The sequence below is a fragment of the Dendropsophus ebraccatus genome, chromosome 14 (genome assembly GCF_027789765.1).
Source record: "Dendropsophus ebraccatus isolate aDenEbr1 chromosome 14, aDenEbr1.pat, whole genome shotgun sequence".
Lineage (NCBI taxonomy): Eukaryota > Metazoa > Chordata > Amphibia > Anura > Hylidae > Dendropsophus > Dendropsophus ebraccatus.
Genome location: NC_091467.1, coordinates 48903842 through 48918359, shown reverse-complemented (window position 1 = coordinate 48918359; position 14518 = coordinate 48903842). Strand labels below are relative to the sequence as shown.

General features: G+C 46.1%; 1 protein-coding gene across 5 annotated transcripts in view; it reads right to left on the bottom strand.

Moving 5' to 3' along the window:
- Positions 1–14518, bottom strand: part of CHRNA4 (cholinergic receptor nicotinic alpha 4 subunit) — a 48745-nt gene that overhangs the window by 14608 nt on the left and 19619 nt on the right. The window contains exons 2-4 of one of the 5 annotated variants that reach the window (XM_069953891.1): positions 12819–12970; positions 6433–6477; positions 678–787 (exon numbers count right to left, since the gene is read on the bottom strand). In XM_069953891.1, the coding sequence (XP_069809992.1) occupies positions 678–787; positions 6433–6477; positions 12819–12970 (307 nt within the window). Of the gene's footprint in view, positions 1–677; positions 788–882; positions 1111–1303; positions 1348–1996; positions 2039–6432; positions 6478–12818; positions 12971–14518 lie in introns of those variants that run through there. The other 4 variants (XM_069953889.1, XM_069953890.1, XM_069953887.1 and 1 more) reach the window with 4 other exon arrangements.

The window sequence follows — 14518 nt, the reverse complement described above, 5'->3', positions numbered from 1 at the left end:
GCTGCTGCAAAACCTCATAATACACCTCAGCTGCTGCAGAACCTCATAATACACACCTAAGCTGCTGCAGAACCTCATAACACACCTCAGCTTCTGCAGAACCTCATAATACACACATCTGCTGCTGCAGAACCTCATAATACACACCTCAGCTGCTGCAGAACCTCATAACACACCTCAGCTGCTGCAGAACCTCATAATACACACATCTGTTGCTGCAGAACCTCATAATACACACCTCAGCTGCTGCAGAACCTCATAACACACCTCAGCTTTTGCAGAACCTCATAATATACACACCTCAGCTGCTGCAGAACATCATAATACACACCTCAGCTGCTGCAGAACATCATAATACATACATCAGCTGCTGTAGAACCCCATAATACACAGCTCAGCAGCTGCAGAACATCCATGCTATACTCCGTTATCGCAATACTACAACTACCAGCATACCTTGACAACTGGATATGACTAGTATGAGATCATCTTGGCATATCCTACTGCAGTGGTCCCCAACCTGTGACTGTCCAGCCATTGCAAAACTACAACTACAACTGGGAATTGTAGTTTTGCAACAGCTGGACAGTCACAGGTTGGGTGATCAGTATTCTTGTGCAGAATCCCTTTAAATGCATCGCATTCTAATGGAATGCAAACAATGATGGCGGCCTCACTTGTTATACAGGACGATGTCTGGCCTCCAGATCAGCTCGGAGGGGATCCTGATTGATGTGACGTTCTCATATTCCAGGGGGTCCCAGCGCAGCTTGTAATCATGCCATTCCTGCAGGAGGGGGCACACAACACACGGGTTATTTACCGGCTCTTAAGAGGAATTACCAGGGGGCGATTCAATTTAAACTGATATCAAAGGATTACATTACTTAAAGGGGTCCATGATTCCTGAATAATGTAGACAAGGCGTCCTGTGTTAAAAGCTAGCCCCCCAGGAGCAAACATCTGATAATAATATAAACATTCCCTATCACTATGTAACCACAAAACACTGCAGCGCCCCCTACAGGACTGACATGAACACTACACTGTCTCATATATACTGTGTGGGGGAGATTTATCAAACATGGTGTAAAGTAGGATTGACCCAGTTGCCCCTAGCAACCAATCAGATTCCACCTTTCATTCCTCACAGACCCTTTGGAAAATGAAAGGTGGTATCTGATTGGTTGCTAGGGGCAACTGAGCCAGTCTCACTTTACACCATGTTTGATAACTCTCCCCCTATATCCCTATAACCTTTCGGTTGGTTTGTTAGAAATATGGAGGAGAGTTATCGTCCTACAGTAAGATTCTTTGTTGCCCATAGCAACCAATCACAGCTCAGCTTTAATTTCTCACATCGCTCTTATAAAATGAAAGCTGAACTGTGATTGGTTGCTATGGGCAACACAGAGAAGTTTACTTTAAGAGAGCGCCATAAATCACCCCAAAATTACAGTGTTTAGAAACCACAAGCTTGTTGATGGATCTTACTGTCAATTTTTGCCTTAAAGGGGTTAAATGGGTTAAGTGTTAAAGGGGTTACCAAAGAATAAAAATTAGAAGAAAAAAAACAAAACAAAACCCCCCCCCACAAACGCTTTGGTCTGAAAACAGCACCACCCCTGGTTGTGTGAGGTATAAAAATTCAACCCCATTCTTTGTAATGGAACTAAGCTGCAATACAACACATAACTTGAGGACAAAAAGGGTGCTGTTTTTCTAAGCCTGGATGATTTAGAAAAGATTGACCCATGCACATCCAAATTATTGGGTTTACATATGAATTCCTACAAATTTGTCTAAAAATTGGTAAAATAAAAAACAAACAACCACTTTATTTAGATGCTTGTAAACCAATACGACCTATGGCCTGTATACAGCACAATATAAGGGAGATAAGCTAAGTGTATGGCTAAATGGATCAGTCCACAGCTGCTTCATCAATCATCATCCTTGCAGAAATTCTTTGTAGCTCCACATCATGTGAAAGTACCGTGGCCCGGGCTGCTGCACACTGGTGGTGAGGAAGCTTGTGGGTTCTGGTGTTTGGAGGACCAGGAGTAGCGATACCCACCCATTGGACACACGGGCACTGCACTTGAAAAGTAGGACAGTTGTGTTGTGTGAGGGTGCAGGTGCAGTGTGAGTAAGGTGACAGAGTCCAGCACTAAACCAGTAGTTGGTACTTTACTTGTAAGGGTATAAACACACACACCGTATACACAGCGTATTTACTGCTGCGATACGCAGCAAATACGGAGCAAATACGCAACAAATACGCAGCAGATTAGATCTAAATAACTGAACACAGCATCAAATCTGCACCATCAAATCTGCTGCAGATCTGCTGTGTATTTGCTGCGTATCTGCTGCGTAAAGGGTGTGTGTGTTTGTACCCTAAGCAGTGGCGGATTAAATGTACCCTGGGCCTGGGGCTGTCCACCCAACCCGGCCCCCCCCCCCCCCCCCCATAAACATCTTGCCACCTCATCTGGTCCTTTGCTCTGCCCCCCCCCCCAATAAACATCTTGCCACCTGGTTTTCTGTTGTTGCCCTTAACATATGGCCATCTGGCCCCCCTATGCAGCCTGCCCCAATAACCATCGTCCGGTCCCACTGCCAGGCAGCCTCCCCCCAGCCTCCAATGGTCCATGTTCCGGTCCTAGCACCCCCAGTGCCAACACACACTGCTTACATGTTAGCAGGGCCGGACTGGGACTGAAAATCAGCCCTGGCATTTCAGAGCACACAGGCCCACTCAACGCGCAGTGATAAGTTATGAGAGGATGTTGTGATCGCAGCATGGCTACATGTTGTATCATCATGGTCATGACTGGAATTACAGATAATAACACAGTAAATGGGGTCAGAAGCTTCTGTCTCTGTACTATGTTGCAGTGCTGCAGTTACAGGTTGTTACCACTACACAGTGTACAGAGAGAGAAGCTTCTGGGCCTGGTCACCGTGCTGAGATTAACACCACCACCACATACTGACTAATACCACGGCATACTGACTAATTCCACCCCCTACTGACTAATACCACCGCATACTGACTAATGTCACTGCATACTGACTAATACCACCGCATACTGACTAATACCACCACATACTGACTAATGTCACTACATACTGACTAATTTTACCACCTACTGACTAATACCACCGCATACTGACTAATGTCACTGCATACTGACTAATACCACCGCATACTGACTAATACCCCCGCATACTAACACCACCGCATACTGACTAACACCATTGCATACTGACTAATACCACCACATACTGACTAATGTCACTGCATACTGACTAATGTCACCGCATACTGACTAATACCACTGCATACTGACTAATGCCACCACATACTGACTAATGTCACCACTAATAGTGACTAATACCGCCGCTGCTACTGAATAACATCCATTGTACACAGATCACTATCACCTCATCCAGTCATATAGAGGTACCCAGCTCTACACAGGTTCTGTACACCATATACATTACAGTGCTGTTATATCAGGTGACTCACTGGGGACGTCTTCTCTGATCAGAGTTCTTCCCTTTTCATCTTCGTCTTCATCTGCTCTGGACCATCATGAGAACTTCTCCGAGCCACGAATCCACAGAATCTGCCAGACAGACATATTAGGCTCCTCACACTGACACCATCCTCATCTCTATACAAACTGCACATCTGTATTGGCCCCTTTACACCCTCGTTTAGTAGGTAGGCTGACTCTATGTGACTCCCTTATAGTATATGCATCCCTCTATGTAGCCCCCTTATAGATGGCCCCCTCTCTCCCTATGTTCTCCCCCCCCCCTTATAGATGGCCCCTTCTCTCCCCCCTTATAGATGGCCCCTGCTCCTCCCCCCCTCCCTTATAGATGGCGCCTTCTCTCCCCCCCTTCCTTATAGATGGCCCCTTCTCCCCCCCCTTATAGATGGCCCCCTCTCTCCCCCCTTATAGATGGTCCTCTCTCTCCCACCCTCCCTTATAGATGGCCCCCTCTCGCTTATCCCCCCCTTATAGATGTCCCCTTCTCTCCTCTCCCCCCTATAGATGGCCCCTTCTCTCTTCTCCCCCCCCTTATAGATGGCCCCTTCTCTTCCCCCCCTATAGATGGCCCCCTCTCTTCTCTCCCCCCCCCTTATAGATGGCCCCCCTCTCTCTTAACCCCCCTCCCTTATAGATGGACCCTTCTCTCCCCCCCCTTTTAGATGGCCCCGCTACCTTATCCCCCTCCCTCATAGATGGCCACCTCTCTCTTAACCCCCCTCCCTTATAGATGCCCCCTCTCTCTTATCCCCCTCCCTTATAGATGGCCCCCTCTCTCCCCCCCTTTATAGATGGTCCCCTCTCTCTTATCCCCCTCCCTTATAGATAGTCCCCTCTCCCCCCCTCCTTATAGATAGTCCCCTCTCTCCCCCCTTTATAGATGCCCCCCCCCTTTATTGATGGTCCCCTCTCTCTTATCCCCCTCCCTTATAGATAGTCCCCTCTCCCCCCCCTTTATAGATGGTCCCCTCTCTCTTATCCCCCCTCCCTTATAGATAGTCCCCTTTCTCCCCCCCCCCCTTATAGATGGTCCCCTCTCTCTTATCCTCCCCCGCGCAAGGCAGATAAAAAATAAATAAAAAAACTTACCTAACAACCCGCTCCCCCGCCGATCGTCTCTTCTCCTCCAGCCTCCGTCTGTCCCCGTCTGATGTGCGGCTGCCGGGGGTGTCACGTCCTATCCCCGGCAGCGCGCGAATCATAGAGCTCCCTGCACTGCAGCAAACGCAGCAAATACGCAGCAGATCTGCAGCAGATTTGATGGTGCAGATTTGATGCTGTGTTCAGTTATATAATCTAATCTGCTGCGTATCTGCTGCGTATCTGCTGCATATCTGCTGCGTATCGCAGCAGTAAATACGCAGTGTATACAGTGTGTGTGTTTGTACCCTAAGGGTACAAACCCACACACCGCGTACGTAGCTTATTTACTGCTGCGATACGCAGCAAATACGCAACAAATACGCAGCAGATTAGATCTAAATAACTGAACACAGCATCAAATCTGCACCTTCAAATCTGCTGCGTTTTTGCTGCGTATCTGCTGTGTATACGGTGTGTGGGTTTGTACCCTAAGGGCCACATGTATCATGCTGCGAACTGAAGATTTTCCGCATAAAGTGCCGATTTGCGTATTTTTTTTTATACGCAAATGGCCGATTTGCGAATAAAATATTCGCAAATCGGCACTTTCCGCCGAGTACGCCAGGGGGGGCGGAAAGGGGGCGTGTAGTGGGCGGAATGAAGGGCGCGGACTCAGAGTCCGCGCGATTTACCATCCGTTCTGCCCAAATATACGCCGAAAACCTACTCCAGTCCTCAGCTGGCGTAGGTTTTCAACGGTGCGCACCGGCGCGCACGGGATTTATGTAGAGGCAGTCCGCCTCTACATAAATCTCCGTAGCGCCGGAGCTGCGGGGGCATTTTTAAGTCCGGCGTAAAAAACGCCGGACTTAATAAATGCCCCCCTAAAAGTTTCAGTGCAATACAAAAATATACAAAGGGAACTGCTCACAGCTGCTAGTGCAAAAAGTAATACAACTCTTGATTCAGACTTTAGGTAGAGGTGAAGAAAGTAGAGAAAGACTTGTAGCAGGCATAGCAGTGTAGTGTAAGGGAAGTGTAGGGACCCTTTTCAAATTATTGCAGAACTCTGCCGGGACTATGGTATAGATACTTGAAAAAAGAACTTCTAGTCCTAGTATTACAAGTACTCGTGCATATACAGTACATGGGCTTTGCATATATGACTCCCTTCTGCCCCACCAGCTCAGAGACTTCCAGCTAAGGTAGTATGAGTCTTAGGTCTCTGTCTCTAGGTTGAGCTTCCACTGAAGATTCCTCCAAGTGTATGAGCATTGTCAGTAAGATATGCCGGCACTTAGCAGCTTTGTCTTACTTGGGATCAGATCCTCTGTCACTTATCTAGGGGGTGACTGTCCTGATGGTTAAGAAGATCCACAGCGTAGACAGATTTCCCCAAATGGATGAGCATTGTCAGTAAGATACGTCGGCACTTAGCAGCTTTGTCTTACTGGGGATCAGTCCCTCTGCCTCTCTTCTACGGGGTGACTGTCATGACATTTAAAAAGATCCATGGCGTAGACAAGGGTGTCCCAACCCATGGTTACCCCATTTCTAATGGCTCAGCACTGCATACAGGTGGGTTCAGTCTCTGTTAAGAATAACAGCTGTAGTTCCCATCAAGGGCTCTGGCACAAGCCAAGGCCGCTTAGTCACTGTCTTATCTTTTCTCTGTCTCTCATACACACTGACTAGAAGATCCAAAATAGGAAGCTACTTTGACCTATATAGAGTCGTGTAACCCTTGTACTGGGACACTACAAACGCACCGGAGGTAACTCACCTGTTTGACCCAGACATTGGTCGTCATCATCTGGTTCTTCTCGTCCTGCAAAAAAACACCAATGAGTCAGTAACATACACATAGAAATCATGATGACATAACAAGCTAAACTGAGAGATCAGTCATCAGGGCTGACATGGACAGATCTCAAAGGGAACTTATCACTATGACAATATAGAAAGCCCATCAAAGAGCAGGAGTAGCTGAGCAGATTGATATATAGTTTACTGTAAATGGTTCAGTATAACATTGATTAAAATACCTGCTCAATCTCGGTTTAGGAGTCCAGTGGGCAGTCCTAATTGACTGACAGTGCATCAGTCATTGTGTAGGTCCTCCCCCTGGTGAGTAACCTGGGCCTACCAGTGGTGAGGGTTTAATCCATTCGTTTTTCTTCTGTGACCCCAGAGAGCACAGGAAGCGAGATGGGACGTAGAGTACTACTCAGAAGCTCATGGACTCCACTGCAATATCTGCTGGTGTACTATGTGGCAAAAAGGAACTTTATGCCCCCAAAATGGTCACAGCATAGATGTGACTTCCACCATTACAACCCCAATAGCTACTCCTCTGGTATACCAATCTTTTTACATTTTTTTATATGTCGGTGCTATCAGATGCAAAATAATCCTCTCTACATGTGACTTTGCCAGTTCTGACCATGACTAGATACCAAGTGCAGTTACCAACAGGGCTTATGTACTCAGCAATCCACTTAACCCTTCTTTGACCCCCTTCTCCTCCAGCAACTGTGGATTCTTTTCTTCTAACTAATTGAAGGACCGTCCAAAGAGAAGAACCCTATTAAAGGGGCTGTCCAGATTAGAAAAACTGTTTTCATACACTATATTAGTGAGTCCGTTCAGGATCCTCCTTTTTTGGAGAGTGGTTATAAAGAGGGTCTCTTGCCCTTGAGTGCCTGTCCTGAATTATACACACAACCCATTGATGTGAACAGACACTATGCAATGCTTCATTTTCTCTGGGGTGACGCTGCAGGGAAATTGAACACTGACTGCCAGGTCTCCTAGAAGGAGATCAGTTTATTCTCAATGGACTTTTCTAACAAGCAGAGTTTGTCCAAAGTGGAGATCCCCTTTAACTAATATCCCTTGGTTACAATGTCAAGGCTTGCTGGTAAGTGTGGTTCTTCATGTGATATTAGTTGTATGTTTTGACTCTCTATCATTCCGTCGCAGAGAACAATTCAGAGGGCGGCAGCTAATTTCTGCTATACATTTCCCATGCTGCTCCAGGCTGAGCCTTTCTTCCGCTCTGGCCATAGCACCACCTGCTACATAAACGCTTGCTGCAGTGAGAGGGTGTTGTGCCAGTCGTGCTGAGCCCTCGCCGTACGTGCCAGCAAAGCCCGAAGATAATTGATTATCCGGATGAGGGATATAATGGGTAAACATACACAGAGCTGGAGGCGGCCTTAATACCATTAGTGACTCATGCCCAATGCTATCAATTATTGAGGCGGCTTCACACCACTAAACGCTGTCAGTACTATTTAGAAGGGGGGGGGGGGGTGCTACGGCTGTCATTAGAACAGGACACAAGGATTGGCGGTATGTCATCCACATAAAGTCACATAGAGGAGGCAATGGGTCGCTTTCCACAATTTCATTGATTCCTTTTGATAAAGTCTTTGTCATCCAACTTTCCTACTGTCCTGAATGGCTAGTATAGAAATGCAGCATTGGGATCTGTCTCAGGCTATGTTCACACAACATATTTTTTCGTATTTATACGGCTTATAGTGTAAGGCCATGTTCACATGGCGTAAGAGACAGCCGGTGAAGGATCATGATCTTTCAGCCCGCAGAGTTCTGTGCGCGCCCGCATCAGAACTCTCCACTGCACTCTATGAAGCTTGTGGCCGGAGCCGCTCGCTTCATAGTGTGCACTGACATGGTTTTCTACGGCCGCTATTCACTGAGTAGCGGCCGCAGAAAACTGACATGTCAATTGTTTGCGGCGCCGCTAGGGGTCCCGGCCAGGATCCCATAGACACCTGGCCAGCGTATTTTCTCATATTTACTACGGCCGTTGTTGCAAACGAAAAAATACGTTGTGTGAACATAGCCTAATGTTGTAAAATTGCCTTTCATGAACCTGGAAAAGTTGAGATGACCCCTGTAGGGGTTGTGGTGGGTGTTGAATATTAAAAGTTGTTTCTATAGTCAGTATATTGTCACCCAGCTTTTATTACTGTCCTGAATGGCTAGCATTGGGTGCTGACTCATAGTATAATGTTGCATCATTTTTCAGGCACATGGAAAAGCTGGGTGATGCCCTCTATAGGAGCTGTAAGAGATGTCACATATATAAAGTGTCCACATAGTCAGTGTTATTGTCACCCAGCTTTCTTACTCTCCCTGGCTAGTACCAAGACACACAACATTGTTGGGTTGGGTGACTTGTGGTATAACTTTGCTAAACTCCCTCTCAAGAGTCTGGAAAAGCTGGGTAATAGCCTCTGTAGGAGCTGTGTAGGTGTTATGTAGGGTGTTCATAAAGTCTGTGCATTGTCACCCAGCTTTCCTATTGTCCTGAATGGCCACTACATTTAATACTGGGGACCAACTCAAGGTATAATGTTGAAAAAACTCCTTTCAGGGTTGTGGAAAAGCTGTGTGATGCCCTTTATAGCAGCTGTAATGGGCTTTCCTATTGTCCTCAGTATTGCAATTGCAAATGTGCCTTTCAGGAAACTAGAAAAGTTGTGGTAGATCTACGTAATAGCTGTAATCAATGTTAAATGTGTAACGTGCTAGTACAGTCAGTGAACTGTTACCCAACTTTCCTAGTGTCCTGAATGGCTCGCACAGAGCTGCTGCATTGGAGTCTATGAAAGCCTGGTAGGTGACACATCAAATCTGTGAATCATATTGGTGCATATTTTATCCTCTTTAACCAGATAAAATTGCTGCTCATAAGTTCAGGAAAGATGGGTGACTGTGACCATTTCTTCATATAATTCTGTTGGTCATCACCCAGCTTTTCCTGGCACTGTACTATTTATAGGGGGCTCTATAGTAATATTAATTGGCCAGTCAGTTACTATCATCAGGGGCGGATTAACTTTACCATAGTCCCGAGGCTGTTCACCAAGCCTCATCCGGGCAGCCCATAGCATATAGCAGCGGTCTGCTGCCGGTGCTCCTATTCCACAAAGCAATGCCAGCAGATCGTTGCTGTATGAGTCTTTGTCTTTCAACATTGTTCATGTCGGCTGATCGGTGCCTTCTATTACATGGGACGATTATTGGCCAATAATTGTTCCGTGTAATAGGGCCTTTAGATCTGAACCTAAAATTATCATAAATCGTTTGCTAATCGTTCGCTGTAATTTCACATTCGTTTGCTCAAGTTTACTAATCGTTCAGTGTAATTGCACATTGTTCATTGTTTTGCTGGGATCAGAAGGAATAAACGGTCATAGGGTGGTATTACAGGGTACGATTATCGTTTGAAAAATAGTTAAATCGTCCAGATTTGAACGATAATCGTTTAGTGTAGCAGACAACGATTAAACGACCAACGAGAAATCGTTGGTTGTTTAATAGAATCTGTACCTAATTTTATCGTTGATCGTTTGCAATAAGACGTCAAATAACACAGTGGCCACAACAGGACGAACGCAATAAGGATCATAAGCAACGATCACTGTTCCGTGTAATTGGGTGAATGATTTCAGGTCAGTTGGGGAACACTATTATATGGTGTTAGTATCTATATGCTCATTGACAGCAATGTGATAAAGGTAAAAAAAAAAAAAGGAAACTACATCTGAATGATTACCAAAGACAAAATAGCTCTTAATTTTGTCATCTCCCCGCCGTGTTGTATTGACTTTTACAAGCGAGTTCTTATCCAACAGGAGCCTTGTGGGATTCTTAAAAACTGGGTAAGCTCCTGACTAATTAGGGAAAACAAGTGTTTTAATTACTATAAATATATCCTAATTGTGGCCCCGGGGAGCCGCACATCTGTACAAGAGCCCAAATATTTACTTATGCATCAGTCAAAGTCTTGGGATGGAGCGGAGGGAGATTAAAGGGAAGTCTTGCAGAAAGTAATCACCCGGTAGATGTTGTAGATGTCAGTATGATAAAAAGATAAGGATGGCAGGAGGAAGGGGGGGGGGGGGGGGGTTATTTAAGGTGGAACTAGCAATATTTTAAGGATACTGGGCTTTTCTTCATTAAGATCAGAAGAAGTCTAACTTTCCCTGTGATATCTATTGGCATAGAGCTCAGTCCATGACCCTTATGTAGGACTAACCCACATAGAGGTTGAATGATGCAACCTTAAAGGGAACCTTTAAAAATACAGTCCAATCCTCAGACAGCATGTTATAGGGCAGGAGGTGCTGAGCAGATTGTTATATAGTTTTTGGGAAAATATTCAGTAGAAGTTGTATTTATTCAGTTAAACCTCTGCTCATTCTTGGTTTACTAAATACTGATTAGGACCACCCACTGGACTCCTATGCCAAGACTAAGCAGATATTTAAAGCGGTATTTCAACTTGCACAGGATAAGGCACATGTAGGGGATTTTGGGAGGTCCGACCTCCGTACCCCTCGGCAATCTCCATATTGGCCCCTTGCTCCTTCGTTTGGAATAGAGCTGTGGATATGCTATGTGACCCGTGGCTCAATTCATTCTCTATGGAGCCATCAGAAAGCGCTGAGTGCTGTACTCCATAGAGAATGAATAGAGCATGGCAGCTCCAAAGAGAATAAAAAGAGATGTGGGTCACGTGCCATACCAGCGGCTCTATTCAAAACAAAGTAGCTGGGGGCAAAATATGGAGATCAGACACCCTGCGATTTCTTACTTGTGGATAGGGGACAAGTTAGTTTTAAGTCTGAATACCCCTTGAGGGTGCGTTCACACGTACAGGATCTGCAGCAGATCTGCAGCAGATTTGATGGTTCAGAATTGATGCTGTATTCAGTTATTTAGATTAAATCTGCTGCGGATCTGCTGCAGATCCGCAGCAGAAAATCTGCTGCGGATCCGGTATGTGTGAACGTACCCTTAGGGTACAAACACACACACACACACCGTAAACGCAGCAGATGCGCAGCAGATTTGATGGTGTGTTCAGTTATTTAGATCTAATCTGCTGCATATCTGCTGCGTATCGCAGCAGAAAATACGCTGCATATACGGTGTGTGTGTGTGTTTGTACCCTTAACAAATAACTGACAAGTCCTACGAAATCTTTCCCCTATAAACATATATGTCAAACTGCTCAGCTCCTCCTGCTCTATAACCTGTTGACTGAAGTTTAGATATCATTTTCAATGTAAAGGTTCCCCAAAGGTGACAATCTTCAGATATCCGATCCATCTGAATCCCCAATTTACACAGTCCTTCAGCCAATAGGAAGCAATGGACAAACCAATCTGTCATTGGTATTGTTTCAAAATGGAGACCTGAAACATTGTCTATCTGTTTCTCTGAGGGATATGGGTGTCTTGAATAATCATGTCAAACAATTTAAAGGGAGATTTCCATTGTTACAAGGGTCTCCTGTAAATGAGGTGAATGTAGAGCGTCTTGCTGCAGAGACCCCCAGCGATTATGTGTAATCTGCAAGGAAGCCTAACAGCAAGTTTCTCTACAGTGCCACCACAGGTGAAATTAGGTATTACACTGTTCCTATAATTGCATTTTATGGGTTGCCTACACAGTATGTCTTACGCAGACATGTTGGCTCCTCCAGAGGCAGACACACTTTATAGTCAATTGATGGAGTTAACTGAATAGAGATGATCGAACAGCACTGATGTTCAGGTTCGTATGAACTCGAACCATCGGTATTTGACTCCCGCAGTCTTCCTGTTCTATGGGGAAGGTGGAGACAGCCCGAGTCCCCCCTGGAAAACAGGAATACAGCCTGGGCCTTAGGTTGTATTCCTGTTTTCCAGGCCGGACTCGGGCTGTCTCCACCTTCCCCACGAAACGGGAATATTGCGGGAGTCAAATACTGATGTTTCGAGTTCGTACGAACCTGGGCATCAGCGCTGTTTGATCATCTCTATTCCTGAATAAGGGGCCCATCTCTCCTGCTTCTGATTATTTCAACATTTACAGCTATGAGGAGTGTGAGTTGTACTTTTGCAACAGCTGGTGTGCCACAGGTTGGGGAACAGAACTGAGAATTGTTCACTAGTTTGTGGCTGGCTTAAAGGGGTGGCTCAGGTTGGCCAAAGTTGCATCTGCTTTTGCACCTATGCTCCAATGAATTGAATGAAGCTGAGCTGTAATACTGCTCACAACCTGTGGACAGGGGTGGTGCTGTATTTGGACAGGATCAGCATTGATCACCCTTTTAAAAATTGAACAGCAGAAAGAACACACACTTACCACATCAATGAGCTGAGCAATAGAAAGACCAAACCGCACAAGGACCGCATCGGATATATTAGCCACAGGGCGGGACCACTTGTTGTACCCCAGGAAAAGCTTTTTCAGCAATCTCTCTTCGGCATGGGCGCGGGTCTCGATGTGACACAGAGCTAGAAGAAAGAGCAGTGATGGATTACTCTGCAGTGAGACTGGTGTCGCCTCAGTACATTTGGTAGCCCCAACAATCTGGGGCCTGATTCAATTGCCTTGGAGTACCAAGTTGTAGTTAACATAAATTCCCCCTGGGAGGTGGTGCCAGCTGGGGATGAGAGAAACACAGACACGCAGATTGGTGTATCATATCCAGTGCACACACCCTCCTTTATATCTAGTGCACATGGCCCCATGCACACATTCCTCCATCATATCCAGTGCACACACCCTACATCATATCCAGTGCACACACCCTACTTCATATCCAGTGCACATGCCCTCCATCATATCTAGTGCACACACCCTCCATCATACCCAGTGCACATGCCCTTCACCATATCCAATGCACATGTCCTTCACCATTTCCAATGCACATGCCCTTCACCATTTCCAATGCACATGCCCTTCACCATTTCCAATGCACATGCCCTCCATTATATCCAGTGCACACACCATCCATCATATCCAGTGCACATGCCCTTCACCATATCCAATGCACATTCCCTCCATTATATCCAGTGCACACATTCCTCCATCATATTCAGTGCACATGCCCTCCATCATATCCAGTGCACATGCCCTTCACCATATCCAATGCACGCCCCCTCCATCATATCCAGTGCACATTCTCTCCATTATATCCAGTGCACATGCCCTTCACCACATTCAGTGCACATGCTCTCTATTATATCCAGTGCACATGCTCTCTATTATATCCAGTGCACGCACCCTCCATTATATCCAGTGCACGCATCCTCCATAATATCTAGTGCACATGCCCTTCACCATATCCAATGCACGCCCCCTCCATTATATCTAGTGCACGCCCCCTCCATTATATCTGGTGCACACAACCTCCATCATATCTGGTGCACACAACCTCCATGATATCCAGTGCACACACCCTCCATCATATCTAGAGCACACACCCTCCATCATATCTAGTGCACACACCCTCCATCATATCTAGTGCACACACCCTCCATCATATCTAGTACACACACCCTCCATCATATCTAGTGCACACACCCTCCATCATATCCAGTGGACATGCCCTCAATTATATTCAGTGCACATGCCCTTCACCATATCCAGTGCACATGCCCTCTATTGTATCCAGTGCACGTACCCTCCATCATATCCAGTGCACTCCCCCTCCATCATATCCAGTGCACACACCCTCCATCATATCTAGTGCACACACCCTCCATCATATCTAGGGCACGCACCGTCCATCATATCTAGTGCAAACACCCTCCATCATATCTAGGGCACGCACCCTCCATCATGTCCAGTGCACATACCCACCATCATATCCAGTGCACGCCCCCTCCATCATATCCAGTGCACACACCCTCCATTATATCCAGTGCACGCACTCTCCATCATATCCAGTGCACGCCCCCTCCATCAAATCCAGTGCACACACCCTCCATCATATCTAGGGCACGCAACCTCCATCATATCCAGTGCACACACTCCTCATAGCTGTAAATGTTGAAATA